At 35.5% G+C, this 26,418-nt stretch overlaps 1 protein-coding gene and 1 long non-coding RNA gene across 2 annotated transcripts in view; one reads left to right on the forward strand and one right to left on the reverse strand.

Moving 5' to 3' along the window:
- Positions 1–26,418, forward strand: part of LOC134804937 (uncharacterized) — a 225,283-nt gene that overhangs the window by 94,443 nt on the left and 104,422 nt on the right. The window lies entirely within an intron of this gene.
- LOC134804818 (uncharacterized) overlaps positions 1–26,418 on the reverse strand; it is a 61,816-nt gene that overhangs the window by 459 nt on the left and 34,939 nt on the right. The window contains exons 9-15 of the mRNA XM_063778077.1: positions 26,282–26,339; positions 23,854–23,909; positions 22,690–22,702; positions 21,328–21,365; positions 6,845–6,890; positions 6,389–6,574; positions 389–496 (exon numbers count right to left, since the gene is read on the reverse strand). Of these exons, the coding sequence (XP_063634147.1) occupies positions 389–496; positions 6,389–6,574; positions 6,845–6,890; positions 21,328–21,365; positions 22,690–22,702; positions 23,854–23,909; positions 26,282–26,339 (505 nt within the window). The remainder of the gene's footprint in view (positions 1–388; positions 497–6,388; positions 6,575–6,844; positions 6,891–21,327; positions 21,366–22,689; positions 22,703–23,853; positions 23,910–26,281; positions 26,340–26,418) is intronic.

A 26,418-nucleotide genomic window follows, 5' to 3' on the forward strand; every position in this document is an offset into this window, starting at 1 on the left:
AGCCATATTAGGGCTCACCATAGACAACGCTCAATTTTGTTTATTTAGGGTGTTCGTCATCGATTATGATGAGGAGGAATATATTTAGTTTTTTTAGCGGTGGTGGCCGAGTTGATATGACGTCCGACTTTCAATCCGGAGGTCGCGGGTTCAATTCCTGGCTCGTAACAATGAGTTTTACGGAACTTATGTACGAAATATTATTTGATATTTACCACTAGCTTTTCGGTGAAGGAAAACATACAAGGAATGTAGCTGCAAAGTGTGGCTGAATTTAATTCTTTAATAAAGATATAATTCATGCCCAGAAAAGTAACAGGCATCGAAATAGATTCAGATCATACTTGTACACCTAATGGCTCGCGACACAGGCGCTAATCAAACTTACTTGGTTAAAATACCACCATTTTCTGGAATAAAATAATTCGGGTGCAGTTGCTCCGAAGGCAATGAACAAAGGTGCGTAAGGGTTAACATTTATATGATCGCCGGTCATCTGCAAAAACATAACAATTACCATGTTAACATTGCACAAACATGGCAGTAAGATTGCATACATACCTATCCTGTTAAGCTTCATACTGGACGTAGCGCATCTAGCGGAAAACTTATCGAGGCCCAACTATAAAAGTCGATTGCCGCATACACAGGGGCGTATTTACCCTAGGGCCAAGGGTGGCCCGGGGCGGAAGGCCACGGGGGGGCGGCTTCGCCGCCCCCTCGCGGCTTTTTCTTTTATAATCAAACTTAGCTATATTTTTTATTATATTTTAATTGACATTTAAATTAATAAACAAACGAACGCTTCAAATCCCAAAATATCTGTACTGACAAGTACCTAAATTAAGCAACATTTTCGTTCAAGAAGTATTAGTACGGCGCAGTGCCGGATTTACCACTAGGCTGAGTAGGCTGAAGCCTAGGGCGGCAGATTTTAGGGAGCGGCAAATATGTGTCAAAAAAATATGCTGTTCAGATAGGGTCGACCAGAATTTTGTCGCTCCCCTATTTATTTGTAAAATTTTAAAGCATTATTTGTCGATTTTGACGCCCTCTTTCATGTCAAGACCCTTTATATTGAGACAGACAGACGGCCGGACGGACAACAAAGTGATCCTATATGGGTTCCGTTTTTTTCCTTTTGAAGTACGGAACCCTAAAAATTTACCTACTATTTTCTCGAAAAAATTTCGCGCTCGCTACGCTCGCGTTTGCACTTACGTACCTACATTATTTATTTTGTGATCCATCTGACTACATTGGGCGGTTTTTGTGTCTTCGTGGTATTGAATCTCACTAAATTGCTCCGATACCATGCCGAAACTCAGTATAGATAGAGTGCTCTCGATATCAGATACAAATACAATACATTTCATGACTTTCCAGCACGACAGAATGAAGGATAATGGCACGGTCTGTGTAATACGCATCCCTACTACTGTCGTCTGCATAGCAATGATTATCATTGATATGCAGCAATGACAGCACAGAACCTAGTGCAACGCCAGCGGTAATGTCCACACTATCGGAGCAGCTTCCGTCTATTATACGGCTCATATGCGTCTACCGGAAAAAAAGCTAGCGATCCATTTGTATAACATAGTCCCTCGAGCAGACTCGATGCCAGACCCGACCGAACTCCTTAGCTATATCCAGCCTGACTGCCAATGCCTCACCTTGATTCTCAATGGCCAAAACCCAGCAGTATCCACCGGTCACCGATCAGATCAGGCAAATATAACGAGGTCGCATCGTCATTGAGTGACAAAAACGGCCCATATAAATCTGTAATACAGATTTATATGGGCCGTTTTTACACATTCGTTACAGATTCTGTATCTAGAATAGTGACATTAGTGACGTCACCTTTCTGCACTCAAAAGAATGAAAAATTATCTACGTTCCACTATCAGCGAAGAGCGCCTGAATAGCTTAGCTCTTCTTAATATAGAAGCTGAGCTGACAAACGTTTGAAATTACGACAGCGTCATTGATGATTTTGTCAACCAATTTGTACATAGGAAAACAATGTAAATGCCTATGTGAGTAAATGGTAAATGTTTAGTTTTTTTTTATTTCACACCCCAAAGATACTTGTTGCAGGTTTTTTTTTTAAATAAAATACTTTTTCGTCACTGATGAAGGGGGGCGGCAAATCAAAATGGCCCGGGGCGCCAAATTTGTAAATACGTCTCTGCGCATACATAAATAACTTTAAATTAATATGTATTAGCAGTTACAGTAAAAAACTGTAGTTGGTATGGGATCTGTTGTTGATGCTTAAATTTTAGGGCTCACATGCACATAACACCACTCAGGGCACGGGTTCGAAAATTAATTCATATTTTTAAATGTTTAGGCATATTGCAGATAGGTATTTCTTTGACTGAAGGTGTTTACCAGACCCGCTGTCAGTCTCTGCTCGCCTAATGTATATATATATATATATATGCATTCAATATTATTTATTTATTTATATTACTTATATATATATATATACATAATATATATAGCTTGGGCATGGGGGCAGCTGCTTCCAAATCTAGTCTTATAAATCTAGTCATTGCACAACTAGGAGTGTTAAAAATCATGCACTTATTAATCTTTTTGACCTCAACAGAATATGTAGGTACTGTACAGCAAAGTTTAGACGACTGGACAACTTTTTATACAGTGTGTAAGTCTAATACGGGCGAATCTCTTAACGGTAGTTAGTATAGGACAAAGTAAAGGTAATTAGATAACATTTACGTAAAGTTGCAACAATAATTTTGTCCATACAAAATAATTCAGCCCGCAATGTAATGCAAACACACTCACGTTAAACGCTCGTTGACACCCAAGTAACAATTTGTGGTACTATAGTGGTCAATAGAACGTTTCCTAAATACCACCTAAGGTCCTATAAAAGACCTAAGAAGGTTGTATAAAGCCGAAATGGCGCATCTTTAGTGCCATTCAGTGATATAGTAGACCTGTAGCAGTGTCAGCCGTGACGTTTTAGGTCTATAAAAGTGATGTAATGCATGACTCTTGTGCTAATTTGTTGTCAGAAACGCCATTATAGTGTTAATTTATACTATAGTAGCATTTGAGATTCCATTATAGTGCTTGTTTTATACTATAGTAGTATTTGAAATTCTATTATAGTGCTTTTTTATACTATTGTAGAATTCATAGTTCCTTTACTACTTGTTGTGTGTTTACTTCACAAAAACGGTACTAAGTAAAATGGTGATAAATAAAGACGTTATATTAATATGCGCCATTTAGATGTCGAATAATTCGGTCTTTAGTGCAAAAAGTATATGGGACGGAAGTTTTACCGTTAGAATAGTATTAGGTTAATGAGGAATTTTAAATGCCCCCTCGATTTATTTATGTTTTTAATAAAATAATTTAATAAAATATTATGATATTCACCATAGTTACTACTATACAGCCAAGAAGTAAATCCGACGCTTTTATAGGCTAACTATAGAACTTAGGACGAAATATTCACCGCCATCATGATTAAAATTAGGGTTCCAAAAGAATTTTGCTGTGACCCAGTTGCACCTACAAACTCTTTAGAAAGATATAGGATTTTTTTTTTAATTTAGATGTAGTCATTACTGTTGTTTCCTTTTTCAATGAGATTGGTAAAAAAAATGTGCTAATAATGGATGTCGATAAATATCTAAACCGTCACGATTTTATGCTTGTATTAAATCATTGATGATAAATCTCACCTACAATCACTAATATCACTGGGGTCTTTTTTATCAATTCATTAAAATATAAAAATATTTTGTACGGAACCACATTATGTGGCTTAGGCCTGAACTTATATAAGCAAGATATAAGTAGCCATTACAGATCAAATTGATCATTTACAAGTAGTCGTTTTCTACCTTTATGTATCTAACTCGGTTTATAAAAGACATAAAAACTCAGCTATAACGCTGTTGTCTTTTAAAAGAAAAAACAAAACCACTATACAACAGTTTTGTGATATAAAAGAGTCATTGTGACGTTTACAGCGATGAGATATAATAGGGATTTTAAAACTACTAAAGCGCTTTTTAACGCTATAAATATGTCCCAAAAACGCTACTATAGAGCAAAACAGTTCTATAATAGTGTTCATATGACTACTAAAGTATTATGTACTATAGCAGTGATCTCTAAAGCCACTATATCCTATAATCGTTGTATAGTTGGGTTTTTGTCACTGTTTAAACACAAAACTATAGCGGCTTGCAGGGAACCTTAATAGCGCAAACTACTAAAGTATTATGTACTATAGCAGTGATCTCTAAAGCCACTATATCCTAAAATCGTTGTATAGTTGGGTTTTTCTCACTGTTAAAACACAAAACTATAGCGGCTTGCAGGGAACCTTAATAGCGCAAACTACTAAAGTATTATGTACTATAGCAGTCATCTCTAAAGCCACTATATCCTAAAATCGTTGTATAGTTGGGTTTTTGTCACTATTAAAACACAAAACTATAGCGGCTTGGCAGGGAACCTTAATAGCGCAAATTAGTTGCATAAAAGTGATTCCAAATACTATTATACAGTAATATTGCTCTATAGTGATTATATTTGAACCTGTTATAGTACACGCCTGTAACGGCTCTATAAAATGATGATGTAAACCTTTACATCAATTGCTTATAGAATATATTAGCTGTATAAGCCTATAGAGCAAAAAGGTGTTGCCAAGCGCTTTTATACGACAGGTGGTCATCTCTGAAACCTTAATACGACGTCTATACAAGCTTTTAGCGATAAAAACTAAAATTATAGGACTAAAATGTTACTTGGGCAGTTACTTTCAAAAACTCCTATTGCGTATGTAATGTCATTAACTGTCATGAGTGGGTAAATAATAAATAAGTATGATGTTTTTTATCTGACGAAATTACTACCTAGTTTAAAATCAAATTAAATCTAAAAATCTTATTAAAGCAATCATTTATTTTAATAACGACCCATTGAAATTACAACTGAAATGTACTGAAGTTGCTGAAATACTTACCTAAAGAAAACCAACTAAAAATGAAAACTAAAAAACACAATTTACAACAATACAAATTCTGAGAAACCTGAGTTTAGTTTTGCCGGTTTCGCCGCAAATACCTATTCTCGATGTGCCTTCCTTGTATTTCAGAACAGGTTTCGCAACGACGTTTGATTGACTCCATAAAATAACAACTCGTATTAAATCGTCTTCCTGCATCCCTTGTACTACTTTCAGGATTAAGTGCAAAATGGCGAAGGATTCGGTCTTGCAATGGAACTGGAAGCTCATCGTGAATAGCTGCTCCCTCCACCCTTCCAGTTACGGGCAATCCCTCGCGAGCTCGCTGTATCGCGTTTACAATTACTCGAGCGTTTCTTGGTACAACCCGATGAGAGAATCGCTCTCTGTACACAGCTAGCGCTCGATGACCATTTTGTAGTGTTTCACCGTAAATTAAAATCATGTCCATTAGGTAATTCAGGAGCAGTAAAAGTTGTTAAACGAGGCATTTTTATAACATACGATTACTTTTGAATCGAAAGACTGATATTGTCAAATCAGAGTTGAAATAAAATAAGAAACTTGCAATTCCACCAAAGAGTTTGCCACGTTTTCACACAATGTACCAAGTTTTGTGGTGTTTAGCGGGTTTAGTTACTTCTCTAAATAATTTTGGTAATAACTGTACAACTATTAGGCGGGCCGTATGCTTATTTTCCGCCATCCTGGTATAAAAAATCAGGCAAATTAAATACGAAATGAATACACAATAATTACAAAACATTAAACGCAGTGTAATGCTAACAGTCATGTATTGTGAATGTTCCTCCAGATAGGTAAGTTTGTAAATGCTATTGTTGTATTGCTAATGAACATTTGACATTTCGGTACCGCAACCATGTTTACAGTACATTGCTGCTGAGAAATTTAAAAAAAATTAATTATGAGCTCGTAATGAACTGCAACTTAAAAAAACCTTTTACTTCATGATTACACTAATGAATACTATGTCCGATTTAATTTATCGCCCGTATTAGACTTACACACTGTATTAGTCCTAAACTGTCACTCTACGCTGACTTAAGTATAATAAGCAACTATTGTCAAATACGCGGTGACCATAGTGGGAAAAGGGGTTACGAAGCGTAGCATTTCTACAGCAGAAAAATCTTTGACTTTCCATCACTTCCATGGATCTTGTTTTATATACGACTAAGGTAATAAGGAACTTAATTTGTAAACATATGTCTAAAATACAATGTTTAATGAAAAGTGTGAAAAACCACTGTGGTCTGACGAATGTACCTTGCGTACTTGAATCAAAATGTATTATGAAATGTCTAATAGACAAAATTACTTACCTTGCCCTTATTTTACCTTATGATTCCAAAGATAATTCTGCAGGTATCGATTTTTGTGCACAGTGTAGGCATTTTGGGGGTTAAATTCGTAATCGGAAGTTGCCGTGTCCGAATCGTATTCATCAGAATCACTGTCATTTGTGTTATTTCTTCGAGTATTGGTTAAAACTGGAACGTTTCCAAACTCGTCTGACGCCTCTTTCTGGAATGTTTTATGATTAACTAATAACGCGTTATTTAATCTTAAATAAAGGTAACATTGATTGGGACAGGGCTTACGAAAGCTAACAATTTTTAGAAGAACATTTAAATTTAATATGATCTACCTGGTTTACCTTCGCATATTAGTTCAATTCAATTCAATATTTTTATTTCGAATAAAAAATCCATATTATTGTTAGTACAAGGCTCAACAAAACTTATAAATCTATATTAGTGATAAAAAAAAAAACAAACAAAAATATTAACTAACTAAAAGCGGCGTGGTGCGGCGATAATACCGCCGAAATGGGTTGTTACTGAAAAAAAGTAAACAATATTGTAGAGAAGTTAACGATAAGTACACTCGAACACTACTCTAAGATGTGCCAGACATACAACAGTGGTAAACATATTTTGAGCCTTATAGTTATCTCAGGAGCGAGAATGACAATGGCGCTACCTAACAGTGTAAATATCCATGAAAACATACGAAGAATTGTCCACATCGGTCCAGCCTGGACGAGTTGGTGAACATACTCGTACAAACAAACATTAATTTAAAAAATTTGGCCAAGCGCGAGTCATAGCTCGTGGCATTTAGTGTCCCGCACGCATCGTTATATTTTACAGAGATTGTTTGTGTGTTTTTAGGGTACCCTTACTACTACTACCCCTACTAGGAACCCTTATAGTTTCGCCATGTCCATCTGTCGGTCTGTCCGAGGCGTTGCTTTGCGTTCGTTAATGCTAGAAAGCTGCAATTTTGGCAAAGATATATATATATATAAATCAACCAATGCGACAAACAGATAAAATAAAATTAAAACATTTAGAAATATAAGATAATTTATATCATTATTATTGGCAAAACACTTTTAGCCATCAAACTCTGAGATAATAAAATGAAACCACTATTCACTCTTTAGTACAATAATATATTTTTAACCAAAACAACATAGCCGTAATTTACACAGGCGACGCCATATTGCCCGCTGAAGATAATACTTTTTCTCACATTCGTGGTGCTACAACTATGTATTTAAACAAAGATTACATTTATTACCACTTTAAACATTTGTATAGTACATTGTAGGAGAGGACGGAAAACCGCTAAAAGATGGACGAGTGAGTTCGAGGGCCGACACGTTAGTGGAGGCCCTCGAATAATACGAGTCCATCTCTAGCGTTTCCGGCCGAGGCATTACATAGTGCTTTTCACGACTACTGCGAGGAAATAAGAAAACATTTGCATAACCACTTTAATAGAAATTAATATTTATATTGGCGTGAGGACAATTGTTGAAAGAAAGCGATGTATTTTTGCCAGGAACATTTATATTAGTATTTTGTGTCATTTCGGCAGAGAGCGAATTTGTTTGGTTGTTATCAAACGATTTTGACGGCTGTGGGCTCAGTGGCACAAAATCTCCCTCAATATAGGGCGCGGTGTAGTTGCCGTATGTGGTGGGGTCGAGCGTAAATTAACAGCTTCATTTATTTGGTTATTTATTTTAACTTTGTTTTTCACAGAGTCCTCGATGTAGCCCTCCGCTACTTTGTCCGATGCCCAGCCACCATGTCGCTTTAGCGTGGTTAAGTTGGCACCTGAATCTGCAAGAAGTGTCGCCGAGGTCCTGCGAAAGCAGTGGCCGGTGTAGCATTCAGCGTTCGGTAGCTTTAAATAGGACGCGATGTTTTTTGGTGTAGCGGCAAGTTTATGACGGCCAATTGGTTGTACAGTGCATTTTCCTTTGATATAGTTTAAAAAGAATCTGTCAGTTTCAATATTCTCTGGGCGGAGGTTTTGATATTTTTTCACTAAATCACAGAATTCATCGCGGATGACGAAGGACCGATCTATTATTGTCTTGGTGTTCGACAATTTCACTAAGATCATATCGATATGCTCTTCTATGTCGCTGGTTTTTAAGTTTACAAGCTCGGCTGCTCTGCATGCCCCGTTTGCACCAAATATGAGTGCTACCTGTAACAAAAATAAAAATTATTAATGCATATTGAAAACAATTTTAATTTTAAACATTACCAGTAGGTAGATAAGTAATATAGGAATCAATTTTATTACTAGCTTACCTTGGTAGCTACATGAATCTCGTCAGGCGCCTCCCTGAGGAATGTTTCCACGTTTTCGGCGGTTAAAACCTTCGATTTTTTGGATTTGAAACCGCTGGAAAGTCTCTTCAGGAAGGTAGTTAATTTGGAGTACACTTTTATGTCTATATTATGCTCAACGTTAATTGTTGCTTTGAGCATGGAATAGATGCCCCACAATGTTGAAGGCTTATATTTTTGTGCTAGCTCATTGAAGTAGGCGAGCATGACGCTTTCTGAAAATGAATTATTTAAATACCGGACACCATTACAAGTGAAAAAGGTTGCATCACTACAATTAATTGAAATGGTAATGCTCAATCTACGAAAAATACAGGTACGTGGATAACAAAAGAAAGTTTAGAATAAACAGTAACCTTAATGCAAAGGTGGCAAAGTGAAATCAATTACGCATTTGATCTAACACATAGGCAGTTGAAATGATTAATTGAATCGTTAATTGTTTAAAATGATTCTATAATCGATTTTTGAAGTGAAAACTTCTTTAGCGGCGCTGGGCACTTTTTGAGGTGGGGAAAAAATGATAAACTCGAGACAGCGTAACGCGATCACGTGACCGTAACGTTTAGATGGCCACTCATTTAGATGGCAGTTCAATCAATAAAGAAAAACTCAATGACATTACATGAAAAAGGTTCTAATCTTGTACGGATTGAAATACGAGGATCTCACAGTTACATTCTAACTTTATATCACTCAAATATAATTCAATAAAGCTACATTTTGATGAAATCACTAATAAAAGTGAACTCTAGTACTGGTGAATACTAGAGCTACAAGCTAAAAATTATTTCGGCGACACGGCGGTTTTCAGTTGTGTCGCATGTTCCGGTGTAGGATTTGGCAGATTCCCACGGAACCGCCGAAATACCACACCCTTCGGCCAGAAGTCCGCGCTCGCGATGGTTTCCAGCAGCGGCCACGGCGGCGGCGGCGGGTAGTTTATGGTGTAAGTAGCCAGTTTTATTTACAAAATAATAAATATTCTTTGAAACTTATTTCATCGTTTTCTTTTTGAAGTTGTGTTTAAGTCAATAATACGTTATCGATAAAATAAATAGATAATGCAAACTGCCTTGGTATGAGCTAAATGTAACTCAACTAAAGTACAGTCGAGGAATTTGATTTACGTAACATTTCGTACCTTGTCAGCTTGTCACATTGACAACTTTCTTTTCTTTGTAAATGACGGAAGATCTGGTTAAGTTGACTTTTTAGGGTTCCGTACCCAAAGGGTAAAACGGGACCCTATTACTAAGACTTCGCTGTCCGTCCGTCCGTCCGTCCGTCTGTCTGTCACCAGGCTGTATCTCACGAACCGTGATAGCTAGACAGTTGAAATTTTCACAGATGATGTATTTCTGTTGCCGCTATAACAACAAATACTAAAAACAGAATAAAATAAAGATTTAAATGGGGCTCCCATACAACAAACGTGATTTTTGACAGAAGTTAAGCAACGTCGGGCGTGGTCAGTACTTGGATGGGTGACCGTTTTTTTTTTGCCGTTTTTTGCTTTATGGTACGGAACCCTTCGTGCGCGAGTCCGACTCGCACTTGCCCGGTTTTTTAAGTACCGCGCTATGGGTTAGGTGTGAGTAAAATTTATTCAGACAATTGGATAGTAGAAATTCAATTATATTTTATATGTCGGGCCATCTAAAACCCAATAAAAAGAAAGCCTCCCTCGGCTCTATAACACAACATAATTCCCATTTTAATGGCAATACATTTCTCACAAAATACAATTACTATTAAAATGCGCTAATATGAATATCTAGGCCCTTTGTTTCGTTGTGTGTTGTTCGATCTTAAGCCTTCGTGTTGGTTCACGACCAACCCCCAGGCGCAATGATCGGTGTTCGAAATACGAACAGACTTTCCTTCGTGTTGATTCACGACCAACCCCCAGGATGATTTATTCCTTCGTGTTGGTTCACGACCAACCCCGAGGATGATTTATTCCTTCGTGTTAAAGGATTGCACAACGTTTTTAATAACAAAATATCAAATCAAAATATCATATTGCGCAACGAATAAAATGTACTTAATCTCACAGCTAACACCATAGTACGAAACGAAGATCGTTATTAAAAAAGCAATGTAGTCTGGTCTTGTGCCAAACACTTCGGCAACTAGACCGACGTGTGGACGCTACCACGCACAAATAAAGAATGAAGAGCGGAGTCAGCGGAGTGGCCGCCGCACGCCGTTGAGCGGTAACCGGAAGTGGGCGGAAGTTATTTTGACATAATCAAAACAGTTACTCTTAAATGTGTGCGATGCTACCTGTACAATACGGAAACTACATGGTTAATATACATTTATATCTGAAAAATTAAGTGACGAAATATAAATGACTGCTTCGATTCGGACCAGTGCAAGAAAATTAAAAAAAATAATTCATTCTTAATTTATGTTTTTTTTTTATAATAACCAGTTTCAATTGAGGACAAAAGGGCCACTTCCGGTGTTACACAATACTAAGGTTAATTTTGTCCACTCTGTTTATGAAAAAAAAATTTTTCAAGTTGTTGATCCAAACCAATATTTTTGATAAAAATATATATAGTATAAAAATGCGGATATTATATGAAAATATGGTAAGTATCGCTAACTCAAATGTAGAAAAATAAATTAAAACTTAAACTCAAAAAATTATGTAGGTACTTAAAAAAAAGTCAGGAAGTAAATTTTTTTGATTTGATGTATCCCTAATATGTCTATAAAATATCCAAAGAACAAGTCAATCGGACACGTGGTTTTAAAGAAAAAAATATATTTTTTTTTTCGCAAACGGTAATCATTTAAGGCATAATATTCACCAAAAGTATAAGTAATAATAAAACGAATAATCGTGCATAACAATATCTCAAATTCAGCCAGGGGCGATTTTGCTATGGCGGCCCGGCCAGACCCTTATTACAGATAAACTCCAATAATAAATATGATTCTTACTGAGCACATTGAGATAGTCCATTGGTTGGAAAGCCCGTTCGAAATTTGAACTTATTTGCATTATAACAAGGTTGTATTTTGTAGATCTTTTTCTCTCTCATGCTTAAAGTAGAGTATTCAAGAAAAACTGAAAAATCCCACAAAAATAAGCAAGTAGAATTAAACTTTGTGTCAAAGACATAAGTCATAAATTTCAATGCCAAAGTTTTAAGTAAGGATCTTTCTCGCTAAAACGACTTCCTAATATGAAATGACCAGTGTAAGCATCAGTTAGCTAGCCCTAAGCAACCAAAGATCAGGGGTGCAGTTGAAAAACTAATAAAGATAAAGTTAACCTGATAATTTTCCCGCCGTCTCCATGCTTCTTTAAGTTGGGTATTGACTGGTCTGTTAGCTATAGTTTTCACGAAAATCGCCAGGACAGAGGTGACATTTTATGTATGAAAAGTTGCAACTTTTATCGAAACCACTGCACTCTAAAATGAAGTCAAAATTAGTCCATCGGCTCAATTTTTTTGCAATATTTCTAATGGTACCCGACACGATTCTTAGAAATAAAAAATAATTTCACCTGACCCCTCTCAACCTCCAAATTTTCCCCTAAAATAATAAGTAAGCGGTTTTAACTTATTCATAATGTTAGTGGTGGTAATTGCTATAACTGTTCCAAAATTTAGCTATCTACGTCAAACGGTCTCTGAGAAAAACAAATTTAACTGATTTGCAAGACCGAAGTGATCCCATAAGTGTACCGCGAACAAAGTTTTGTGCGGTACACTAACGATTTCATTAAATTTTGAAGTCGGATATATAGCTAGAGGCACTACTTAGATAACTCATCACATATTTTACAATGGCAAAGAGTGGAAGCACCACGAAAAACATCAAATTACAATGAAAATATGACGTTAAGAAGTAAATAGTGGCACTTTGTGACCTTCAAAAACGGCCTTCAAAGTTTGTAATTTCACAATGGGTAACGAAGATCGATTGTATTTAGAAAAATTAAGTTAAGTTTAAGTAATGAAAATAGTCAGAAACAGTACTAAGTGGTTCACTGTGACACTATAGTGACGTCTGTGACCGTAATATTTAGTTACTAACCTATTATTATGACTAATTCACGTAGTAAACGGCAGAACCGTCATTTATCGGTGCTTTACATCACTACCATAACCGGAATGCCACATCACTAGAGATGTCGTCCATCTTGTAGATTAGTTCTGTTCTCTTCAGATTTAGTAAAATTGAATAAGGTCACTGTGGGTAAGTCCGTCTACAAGGCAAGTCCGTCAACACGTTATAACTTTTGAATTTGAAGGCGTATGCGACTTTGGAGTCCAGTCGATTAACCAGTTTTTCGCGCTAGTTCCGTCTCTGTAAAACAGATGGCGCTGTGACAACCAAGTTCAGAGCAATCCGCCTCTATAAGTCATTTCGTGTTTTGAACTCGAAGTCATAGTGCGACAGCCGTTCGAAAAAATTTTGTTAAAAATAGTTTTTGAAAAGATTGTGCATCAGAAAGTAACTACGTAGGTAGCATAAGAACCAGCTGTCTTTATTCTATTTTTAAAATATCAGAAATTAGCTTAGTTTTGTAATTACACGTTCCACAATTTATCATATTAAAATTTGACTAAGTTGGAAAGTCCGTCTATTATGTTCAAGGCAAGTCCGTCATATGCCGGAGTTTCGTTAAATCAGAGATTACCAACTGTTTTTGCGATTTTAATATTAAAACGATTTGATAAGGTATCAAAAAATCCTCCAGACTTTGCGCATGATGTTACCCATACAACCATTTCCAGTCGCCGTTACGACGCGGTGTTGACACATCTTGTGTCGACACCGTCTGTTTCGGTCACAATTCCAGTCGCAGAGTCGTCGCCGTGTCGACACAGTTACCAGAAATGGGGAAGGGTCGACACATGACACAAAGTGACATAAAGTGTGGTCGCCGTGTGCACACATTGTTTCGGGTTTGCGACTACTTTATGCCAAAATCATTCGTTCATTCGTTCATTTTGTTCCTGTCAAATGGAAACTGTCAGATGGAAAAATACTTAAATAAAAATAAGTGACATTAATACGCCATCTCTAAAACGGATTACAAGACGTAATTATATATTGTTTGCATTTATATTACAATAGGACTTAAATTATTATGGGGAATTAAACTGCTCGAGTGATTTGATAAACTAAGTGTAATATAATCAACGCGCCACCACATTGTTTTAGTTTAGCCGGAAATGAAATTGTTTACTTCTCAGTGCCTGTGTTCATAACTATATTATTTGAAGCATTTTTAGTACTTCGATGCGTATACTATACTTAAATAACAGAAATAACGCTTTACATACTACGAAACTTGTTAATTATGATGTATAAATATGGTTTAAGGCTGAGAAATATTGCAGTCACAAAGTAGTTGCAATGTTTCGACTTTGTGTCGACTCTGTGTTGACACATGACACGCGCTGTCAAAAGTAATAACAAAGTTACTGGTATGTTACTGGATTTGCAAAATGGCTCCTTGTGTTGATTTGTTTTCAGATATTCTCAAAGTGTAAAAATGCCGTGGTCAGAGATGGGCATTAATCGATTAACTGTTTATTCGACTAATTAATGGAATAAAAAAAGTTAATTCTCAAATTTTAATCGCGATTAGTTTAGTCGACCTAACATAGATGGAAATTGAATTAATCTGAATATTAATCGAATAAATTATCGATTAAATCTCGATTGAAAGTTGACAGGGGGCCATTTTTGTACGTAAAAATAATAGAAATGTCTTGCATGCAGATGGTAGCAAAACACTTTGTCATAAAAGTCGAGATGGGTGTCGATATACAGGTTTTAGGGAGTGCCGATTTCGAAAATAATGACCATTTTGGAATCCGAAATGGCGGCCATGCACTGTGTCATAAAAGTCGTCATGGATGTCGTTTTATACGTTTCAGGGGGCCCCAATTTTGAAAATGATGACCATTTTGGAATCCAAAATGGCGGCCATGCACTATGCCATAAAAGTCGTCATGGGTGTCGTTTTATAGGTTTTAGGGGGCGCAGATTTCGAAAATGATGACCATTTTGGATTCCAAGATGGCGGCCATGCACTATGTCATAAAAGTCATCATGGATGTCGTTTTATAGGTTTTAGGGGGCCCCGATTTAGAAAATGATGACCATTTTGAAATCCAAAATGGCGGCCATGCACTATGTCATAAAAGTCGTCATGGGTGTCGTTTTATAGGTTTTGGGGGGCGCAGATTTAGAAAATGATAACCATTTTGGATTCCAAAATGGCGGCCATGCACTATGTCATAAAAGTCGTCATGGGTGTCGTTTTATAGGTTTTAGGGGGCGCAGATTTCGAAAATGATGACCATTTTGGATTCCAAGATGGCGGCCATGCACTATGTCATAAAAGTCGTCATGTATGTCGTTTTATAGGTTTTAGGGGGCCCCGCTTTCGAAAATGATGACCATTTTGGAATCCAAAATGGCGGCCATGCACTATGTCATAAAAGTCGTCATGGGTGTCGTTTTATAGGTTTTGGGGGGCGCAGATTTCGAAAATGATAACATTTTCAATTTAAAAATGGCGGCAATGCACTATGTCATAAAAGTCGTCATGGATATCGTTTTATAGGTTTTAGGGGGCGCAGATTTCGAAAATGATGACTATTTTGGATTCCAAGATGGCGGCCATGCACTATGTCATAAAAGTCGTCGTGGATGTCGTTTTATAGGTTTTAGGGGGCGCAGATTTCGAAAATGATAACATTTTCAATTTCATAATGGCGGCAATGCACTATGTCATAAAAGTCGTCATGGATATCGTTTTATAGGTTTTAGGGGGCGCAGATTTCGAAAATGATGACTATTTTGGATTCCACTTTTATGACAAAATACGTATTATAAAATGATCATCGTTTTCGAATTCTGCACTCCCTAAAACCTATAAATCGACATCCGTGACGACGCAAGTTATCTTTATTTTCAGATCTAACAAATTGCTACAGAATACAAAGGACAAAAAAGAAGCGAGGAGGTAATGAAACAAGCAAAAATACAGATGATTCCTCGACGCAATTGGGTGATTCTTAAATTGTGTCCAGATTTTTTTTGTCATAAAAGTTTTTATTTTTCACATATTACTCTCACAAGTTCCGTGACATTTCGACCTTGTAATTTTTTAAGTAAATGTTTTTGTTTATCTATGAGGATCTCACTAGAATAGTATAATCAAGGTATGTTTATATTTGATGAATGAAATAGTAACGCAAAAAAAAAATATATTTGTGTCTTATATTCCTGCCGAAGACTTTTATTTTACCTTTTCCTTCTACACAAGTTTGGCCAAGTAATAAGAATTTAGGGCTCTCAATTTTATTTTGACTTCTACAACAGTAAAGCTACGAGGCCATGTTTGGTATCGTTTTCGTATAAATTCGCAGTACCAAATTTAGTTAAGGTATCACATTGACACCATTCCGAAGTAAAAACATATAAACTTATTAAAATACTTGCTTTTAAACTCCTCTTCACGCTTAAACTGCTGAACAGTTTTAATTTAAATTTGGTACACATATATTTTGAGTCCCGAGACAGGATATAATAAGTTATCTCAAAAATCATCCTTTAAAGGTGTGAAATGAGGTGTAGGGGGGAATTCAGAATTGACTTCTTGAGGTTAATACTGTTTAAGTTTAGGTTTGAAGTCATGTTTTTTCATCATTTTTAACTAAATCAAAGATGTAGAACATCCCAAATTTCATATAAATCGGTTCAGCGGTTATTGATTTCCCGTACAAATTTCCACGCCACTTTTCACACCTTCAAAAGATGATTTTGGTTATAAGATCTATCCTATGTCCTGTTCCGGGACGCAAACTATTTCTATACCAAATTTCAACGAAATCGGTTCAGCGGTTAAGCGTCAAGAAGAGTTTCAAAAAAACCGGCCAAGTGCGAGTCGGACTCGCGTATTAAGGGTTCCGTACATTAAGTCCGACTCGCGCTTGACTGCACATTTCTAATAGGTTTTCCTGTCATCTATAGGTAAAGAACTATTTTGTGTATTCAGACGGACATACATACAGACGCACGAGTGATCCTATAAGGGTTCCGTTTTTTCCTTTTGAGGTACGGAACCCTAAAAAGATTTATTTTTATTTTGTGGAATGGTGTCAATGTGATATCTTAAATGGTTTCAGCACCCCAGATTTATACGAAAACGATACCAAACACGGCCTAGCACCTTCACTGATATAGATATATCAAGATAAAATTGAGAGCCCTAAATAAACTTTTAAGAGCGGATATCTCAAAAACTATTCAACATATCGAAAAAATTGATTGAATAAACTTGTAACAAATTAAATTAATTTTCATTTTGTATAAGTGGCCATGTCGCTGAGATGCATAGTTTCCGAGATATAATCGAAAAACGGGAAAATGGGACCTTCAAAGCCCCCTCTCTCCCCCCCCGCTCAAGGGCTACGGCCGGGGACTTTTGATATGTTCACCTCCTAACTTGTCAAACCGAGTTACGGAGTCAAAAATTGTGTTCCGAGCATTTCCCTCTACAACTTTTGGAGCATTCGTTGCCTGACCTAAGTAGCTTATTGAATTTCTTTAAAAACTTTTCTGTAAAAGGTTGACGGGTGTTGGGTGTTTATATGGTTTCGGTCGATTATTATCATTTGCATTGCCCATGATGACTTACTAGAATTACGAGCACACGAGACACTAATAGTAGTTTGACAAACCTTGGTTTTCAAGAGGTATTTTATATTGACATTTGCTGTCACAAATTTGCTGTCAGATTTAGTCGCAAACCGCACGCAAAGTGCTCACAAATGTGTCGACACCTTGTTACGGAAAAGTGTAGACACGGCGACGACACTTTGTTTCGAAACAATTCTAGACACATTGTGTGGACTCTGTTACGACACATCTGACATTTAGTTACCACTTTGTGATTCTGCGACTGGAATGGTTATATGGGTACTTTATTAAATTTTGATCTCAGTATATTAAAATAAACGATTAAAATTCATTTTAAAATTACTATTGATCTTTTATTTCGGAAATCAAAAAAATAATTATGTTTAATTATTCGCAAAAAAGGTTTACCACCCCATTTTGGTAGTATATGCCGGACTTGCCTTTGTTTTAGAAAAATGGTGTTTATTTCGAATCTGAACCGTATATTAACAAGTTTAAAATACACTTTTCATTGTCTTGATCCGTTCTTTTTAGGAATTTGACTACGAACATATACGCACCCATATATTGGCTAATATCATAACTAGAGGGACTTCCCTTAAACTGCACGGGAAGTCCGTCTACTCGCCGGATTTTAAAAAATGCCATTGTTTTTGCTTAATTTGTGCTTGAAATGATCTGTCACTAAGGCTAAACTATTAATTATTAAATTCTTCATCGTATGCGATTACAAGCAGTAACATAGGTGAATAATTAACGGAACTAGATCACTCCAAAGTCAAAAAAAAATAAAGTATGCCGGACTTCGCCACATTGACCTTACCAAAAAAATCTATTTTACCACCCTAAAATAATAAATGATCACCAAAATTATAATACCATTTTAATGTGAAATGATTACCAATTTTATTACATTTTACTATCCTATTAAAGGAAATGACACCAAACTAATCATTATGAACCCAAAAATAGTAAATGATTACCAAATTTCAAACCCCATTTTAATGTGAAATGATAACCAAATTTTTACATCTTGCTATCCTATTAAACAAAATGACACCAAAATAATCATTGTAAACCCAATAATATTAGGTCATTACCTATGAAATTGGCGTTTTGTTCGGAGAATTTCAACGAAACACGAATTTCCATACAATTAATTTTGCGGATATTTTTTTGATGGCTAATTCAAACCAAACAAAATTTTTCCAGTAATTTTTGACACCTTTAAGGTATGTTTTCAATATCTCCATTTCTTGAAAATTGGTACCATTAGAAAAATATAAGTAATTTTAATACTCGAACCGACAGCACATGAAAAGACCTATTTTCAAGGCTTAATTCTGAACACTTAACAATAAAAAATAACAATTAATTGTATGTAAAATCGTTGTTTATTGAGTGCACTGTAGTTTTATTGTAATTGTGTATGTACTTTTGTAAAAAAAAAAAAACTAGGATCAGACTTATATCTATGAACAAAAACGCCAATTTCATAGGTAAGGACCTAATAGTAAATGACCACCAAAATTAGAACTCCATTTTAATGTAAAATTATAGCCAAATTTAGTTAAATTGTAACCACATTTAATTAAAAATGTGCAAATATTTAATATATCGTTATCCTATTAAATGAATTAATCCACTTCGTCACCTTTTTCACACCTTTGTAACAGTCGCAGTTCTAACATAACCTACCCTACTTTTCTAGTAGCATTTCGTTTCTGTAAGGGTCGCAGTTCAAACCTAACCTAACCCACTTTTCTAGTAGCATTTCTTTTCTGTAAGGGTCGCAGTTCAAACCTAACCTAACCCACTTTTCTAGTAGCATTTCGTTTCTGTATGGGTCGCAGTCAGTGATCGCATATAACCATGGATACCGCCTTTGGGAACATTACCGTTCAAATTCTCGGGCCAAATTAGCACACATACACAATTACGCCTACATTTAAATATGACGATACGTTTACAGAGCCTGTAATCAAAGCTGGTAAACGAAATAATAGTCATCTCTATTACACTAACGTACACAGCTAAGTGTAGATGAAATGCATATAATGTCAATAACTACCAATCAGCGACATTAATCCGCTAATAACCTTCTTGCTGTACGTACTGGCCGCTGAGAGTTCGCGGTTCATATTTGATTAGAATATGACTTGGACAGGGATAGGTTTATGCCATAAATTGAAGAACCGGTCAAATAATTCACGTATAATAATTTAATGCAGATTAAAAGATAACTATGTAGTTAAAATGTTGTTGTGAAATGACAGACTAACTCAACATAAGTAAATATTCATTGTTGTATAAATGTATTCCGCTATAATAACTATTTTGTATATTTTATTATCAATCTGCATGGCAGTGCGAAGTCACGTTCAGGTATAGTCTGTCCGTTTTTCTAAGATCAAGTTCGCCATACCTGTACTATGGCGTATCTTAGAAATCGGACTGGCGGCAGAAGAAGGACCTTTTCACGTGGATAAGGGTTAAATAAGAAAATTAAACTTTATAGCCCTTAACTCTTGTGTATGTCTACAGGAAAGACATAACACAGTGATCTGTTTGACCCAACTAGGTAGTTTTTTTATAGCTCCATCTCATTAAATAAAAAAGGAAAATACAAATCTGTAAGAAGGAATTTATTACTACATTTATAATTATATAGAAAATATCTAAACCAAACACAAGTTAACAAAATAGTCTACTTCATTTGGCATAACACCATCCCTATTATCCTCGCAATTTAAAAGTCGTATGTTGTTATGAAAGTCGTATGCAGTTGTTACGTTTTAACTTAGCACGGTAGTATTGAAAACAAATCGCCATGTTTAATCCAAATTTTACTGAAGTTATCTGTTTACTACAAGTGAAAAGTGATTCCACTGTCCTTGGTATGAACTAAAATAACTTCTGCACCACTTCACGACACATGAAGATATTTTTAATTACAAAAAAACGTTGTTTTTATAAATCAATTTAGCCATTTGTCACTGACTGTCATCTCGGTCGTACTGAGATTGCCAATCGAGCAGTTTGTAAGTACCGTCTATCGCGGGGTAGTTTGCGTTGGGTCATAATTGAGCGTACAGAATAGTTCCATGTACATATATGCGTTCACTGGTCGCAGTTCAAACTTAACCTAACCTAACCCACTTTTCTAGTAGCATTTCGTTTCTGTATGGGTCGCAGTTCAAACCTAAAATGAAGTCAATATTAGTCCATCGGCCCAATTTTTTGCAAGATTTGTAATGGTACCCGACACTATTCTTACAAATAAAAAATAATTTCAGCTGACCCCTCTCAACCACCAAATTTTCCCCTATAATAATAAGTAAGCAGTTTTGACTTATTTATAATGTTAGTGGTGGTAATTGCTATAACTGTTCCAAAATTTAGCTATCTACGTCAAACGGTCTCTGAGAAAAACAAATTTAACTGATTTGCAAGACCGAAGTGATCCCATAAGTGTACCGCGAACAAAGTTTTGTGCGGTACACTAACAACTATTTCATTAAATTTTGAAGTCGGATATATAGCTAGAGGCACTACTTAGATAACTCATCACATATTTTACAGTGGCAAAGAGTGGAAGCACCACTAAAAACATCAAATTACAATGAAAATATGACGTTAAGAAGTAAATAGTGGCACTTTGTGACCTTCAAAAACGGCCTTCAAAGTTTGTAATTTCACAATGGGTAACGAAGATCGATTGTATTTAGTAGCATTATAGAAACATTAATACTTAGAAAAATTAAGTTAAGTTTAAGTAATGAAAATAGTCAGAAACAGTACTAAGTGGCATCCTTGCGAGCTGTTATTTTTAAGCATCTAATACTAGTTCACTGTGACACTATAGTGACGTCTGTGACAGTAATATTTAGTTACTAACCTATTATTATGACTAATTCACGTAGGTATACTCACTTTTTTACTTTTCTGTGTGGATTTCTTAAAACCACCACCTTAAAAGGATGTTTGTATTAAGCATATATTTACCTAAAGTCAGCGCTGCGGGTAATTTCATACACGAGCGTGTTTTTCAAACAACTGTGCCTACACTATTGTTAAGTCCACTTATAAGCAGCGATTGGTTTTAAGTCCAGTAGTCAAACGTAGATGGTACCTACGCTGTAGCCGACGGTTGAAAAAACATGCTCGTGTAGGGACGGAAAGACGTAATTACTCCTAGACGCATTTGGCGGGGTGCCCCTTAATACGCCTAACTTTAATTGTCATAATATGAATTCGCATAACAGATTTGGCATAACATAATTGTGCATAACATTGAACAGGTATAACAATTAAAAAGCATAACATTTATTGTACATAACAATGAATTCGCATAATTGAAATATGCATAACATTATTAACTATAACTTTAATTGTCCCAAAATGAATTAGCATAATTTTTAAAGCACCCGAATTAGATGGAGTAGGGCAAAACTAACTCGGTTAGTTAGGTCCAGTTCGATGTTAGGTATTTTTCTAACAGCCCAATAAACTTTCAAATTCTATGCCTGCAGCGAAACCCGAATATCGAAATTTCGTTATCTGCCACTCTATCGCTCGAATATGCAAGAGCAATAGAGAGACAGATAAAATTTCGAATAACTCCTTAGATCTAATTATATAAATAAAACAATATACTTACACAATGAAAATTACATTAAATTTGTCAGTACCTGAACTGGTAAATAGAACTGCTTTTTGGTTACGTAATTTCTTTTTCTTCCCTTTATATTTATACCATTTAATACTTATGCAAAGTACCATTATGCTTATTACATTTATCCCAAGTAATTGTTATGACAATTTACGTTATGCGCATTAAAATTATGCGTAATAATGTTATGCGTTTTCAAAGTTATGCGTAATTAACGTTATGCCAATTTGATTAGGAGTATTAAGTTATGCGAATTAATATAGACCCGCATTTGGCGTCGTTGACCTATTGAAAAAATGTTAACCAGCAAGATAAAAAAATTAGTCTTCCACCTAACCATACAAGCATTAAGTTTATTTTAATCACCTTTTATTATTCAAGAACGTCATTAAATTTGTTATAACTAAATCCATATTACTTAAGACGTGCCAATTACAAGAAACAATTCACGCGTTGCACGTGATACGCGTGTGGCACCTACGAAAATAAAGGCAGGGCGCACATTCTAGCTTTTATTAAGGGTAGGAGGAGTATATGACTGTATACCTTTACTAGTATATACCTATATCCGGGGCTAGAAACCCCTTTCATTGGGGCCTTTAATAAATACGATAGGTACTCACAACAAGAGGTTTCCTGAAACAAAAGAAAACATAATTAAGTTATTTCATTATGTCGGTTGTCATTAAGTATTATTGTTACAATAACTATGATATCGATTCACAAGTAGAGGATGCCAATGTAGATCATTACAAGCAATATAAGTAGGTACCTAGTTAATTGTCGTTGCTCATATTTAATCAGATTATTGAATTTACTAAGTGACTTTTACAAAATAACAATAACTGTTTTACAGTACCTATATTGGTCCATTTCCTTTAATTTAAGTACGTAAAATATAAAGCATGTGAGTAGTAGTTACTTACTTCTGTTGTCGTTATTAAATACCAATTTATTCCTAATACGATAGAGTTAACAGACACCCTGTTATTAAAATAACGACAACAGAAGAAATACTCAATAAAAAAAAACAGTTACAAATAAACGGTTGTAAAAATACATACAATACCTACCTATGTGTGTTTGTACATTTGTGGCACTCTAGGCTAGGGTAGACCCGAGTAGTTCGCGAATGAAAGATTCAAATGAAGTAGGTACCTACTTCACTTTCATTCACTAGTTCAGTTCGGATTCATTTAGTTCTTTACTTCAGCAATTCAGTTTAAAAATCTTTTCATTTAGGTACTTACTCATTTGATTAGAGGACACCATGTTAAACCTTCGATTAATAAATTCAATTAAATTCATTTATTTGAGTGATTCATATTGAATGAAATTATCTATCAAATTCTTAATTCAGCTATATATATATCCGCGAATGAGAGAAATGAAACCAGTACTGTTGATATAGATGGATCTGTTGAGCTACTGAACTATAATACTGAAGTAGTGAACTAAACGAGTGAAGTAAGTACTTCACAGCGTAGGTACGAAACATGCATATCAATATTTTATTTTCAATGACACATTTTACGCGTGTCTACTCTAGGGTCCAAATGCATACGCGCAATTTGGAGCTTGCTATAGCGCCGCGTGTATTAGTATTATAAATCGTGAAGTAAGCGTGATGGTACCCGTACTAAAAACTCATTGAAATTGGGTTTATTACTATTAGAATCATCTCCGTCAGTAGAAAACTGTTGAAAGAAAATTATAGTCGGTGACATTTTTTTTATAAAAAATAAAATTGGGACATGAATAAACACCTTTTAATAGTGAGCACTTACTTATGACTGCGGTCTCGGGAATACGACGGTTGATCTAACAGCCTCAGTAGGGTTTCCTGGAGACAACAAATAATGTCACTTATTTTTTTTATTCAATAATAAACAAGTTACAGTTTAATATTTTTACTAAATAAATAGACCCATCGTGGGCAAAACTTTGAGGAGGATTTCAGTTTGTTAATGTTCCTCCTTGTATATGCACTAGCAACTGATATGTTTGGCGTCGGTGTTAAGTAGTTACAATACCGGTAAATAATACCTCCGTACCTACAACCTGATGGATCTTTCTTTCTTTCTTTTTCATCTAACCGCACCACGGTCGGATTTCGGTTCGTCAGAGTTTTGACGCTTTTAAGATTTCGATTTACACCGGCTTCAAATATACATATAAATTATAAATATTTGCATATTTAATTTAATTTTATATTATCCTTTTTGAAGCTGGTTTTCTTTTTTTTGAGCTATAATTACGTCGGATACAATATGACAATGGACATCTGTTACTTGTTAAGCGTGTGTTTTTTTCTCTTTTTATAGTTTCGCCTCCAGAAAGTGTCAATTTTTACATAATCTTTTACGATGTCTACATGCACCATCCGGCCGAATCTATTGACCGATAACAGATAACTCGGCAAAGTATTTTTTTAGAGTGATATGTGTAATAATATAACAAGGCCCCACGAAGGGACAGTCAAAATTAAAAGTCATTAAAACAATGTACTAATCTGGTTAAATTTTTTAATAAAGAGTAAGTTTTCTTACAAAAAAAAACACCTCGAGTAAACTTTATTCTATAATGTTTACGTTATGTGTTTGTTTATGTATTGCATAATGCATTATATTCAATTTATTTAAAACAATACTTACACAGAACCTAAAACTAAATATAAAATATCTCTCCAAAGCTACCCGCTTCTGGAATGGAACCTAAAATGCTGGCGGCGTTGCCCCTTTGAACCTCCAGACTTAAGGCCCATTTACATGGTTCGGTTCGAGTTTCTCGCCTCGACCGTGTGATAATCGTAGCACGAGAAAAAATATAGTATTATCATGTAAAGTATACGTATCTACGATATCGCACGAGACGGAGCGATAATCGCCTCGCCCTAGATGATTGGATATCTCCGTGTAAACTAAATTTGAATGCGATAATCGCATTTCGAGTTCATGTGCTATTCAGTCGCCATCATGACTATCATGAGTGCATTGCGAGAGGCTGTTATGATTGAGTCGGCACTTCTAAAACAAGAACTAATATTAAAAAAAAAAGAAAAATACCACGTGTTTGGGTCAAGAAATGGATTCAAAGGAGACCTTTTTAAGGGGCATCAAATACGTGGTGTCGTGAATTGCAATTAGTAAACGAAGAAACTTTCAAAACCATGTTTCGTGTCACAAAAGCCCAATTTGCCTACTTACTTAATAAAGTTGGTCCTTCAATACAAAAGAAAGACACAGATATGCGGGAAACTATACCCGCGTGTACAAAATTGGAGATAACATTAAAATATTTGGCTTCTAGGGATTAATAATACCGTTAAATAATCGGTCGAAATTCAGATGGTTTTCTCAAGAAAGAGTCTAGCGCGTCATACCATGGTAACTTGGGTACATAGGTATAAATTGTTAGCCCCGGCTCCTGTGCTTATGAGGCTTTCACTTTCTCAGTTCTTGTAAATATTGGCTGCGCATGTTTTTTTAATCTTCGTTGTTATTTCCTTTGGGCCAAACTCAACTATTGCCAACTCGTTCGAAAATGAATGTAGTGCAGCATCCCTTGCATCCCGGTTTTTGTAGTATATGTGTACTTTTATGATTTTGAGTAAGAGGGTTTGTAAAGTATTTATCTAAGCACTAATTCCGATTAAAAAATAATTTGAATTCTTTACGCATCTTTTACACCAGACACTTGTGAAGTCACAAGTCACACAAGAAAGTCATTCAGGAAAAAAAATTAAAATGTTTTTAATTCCCCGTCAAAATTGAGCGTTACTACTTACCCCTGTTACATTAAGCCCCCAGCTCTCCTACGTGAAAAAATGTCATACAAGAACCAGTTTAGACGAATCGAGAAATCGTAAGCAAATATCTCCCTTGAATGCAGCTCCCCGTGTAAACTATTTCGCCTGACAATCATTTCCGTATGAGTATCGAATGACATAAATAATCGTAGGCGATTATTTATTTCCCGCATGAATGTAAACATTTTTATACGATACTCGCCTGGCGATTATTGCTTTTACGATAATGTCATACGATTTTTCGCCCCAAAACGTGCGAGAAACTCGCACCGTGTAAATGAGCCTTTAATCTTAACTTATTCTATAGTTCAAATATTGTGTAAGTCGAGAGGTTCTGTTCTGTTCTTATAGAAAAAAAACGTTATTTTATTTTTTGCTTACATTACATATATCCTTCTACAACATACCAGTATAGTGTTTCTTCTACTCTGACTATACATGACTCGTTGATTTGTTTTTCCATATCTGAAAATTACGCCGTTTTACAATAGCCGCAAATGGAGACAAATACATAAAAAAATAACTCTGTATTCTTCTGATCCAG

The sequence above is a fragment of the Cydia splendana genome, chromosome Z (assembly GCF_910591565.1).
Source record: "Cydia splendana chromosome Z, ilCydSple1.2, whole genome shotgun sequence".
In the NCBI taxonomy this organism is placed as follows: Eukaryota; Metazoa; Arthropoda; class Insecta; order Lepidoptera; family Tortricidae; genus Cydia; species Cydia splendana.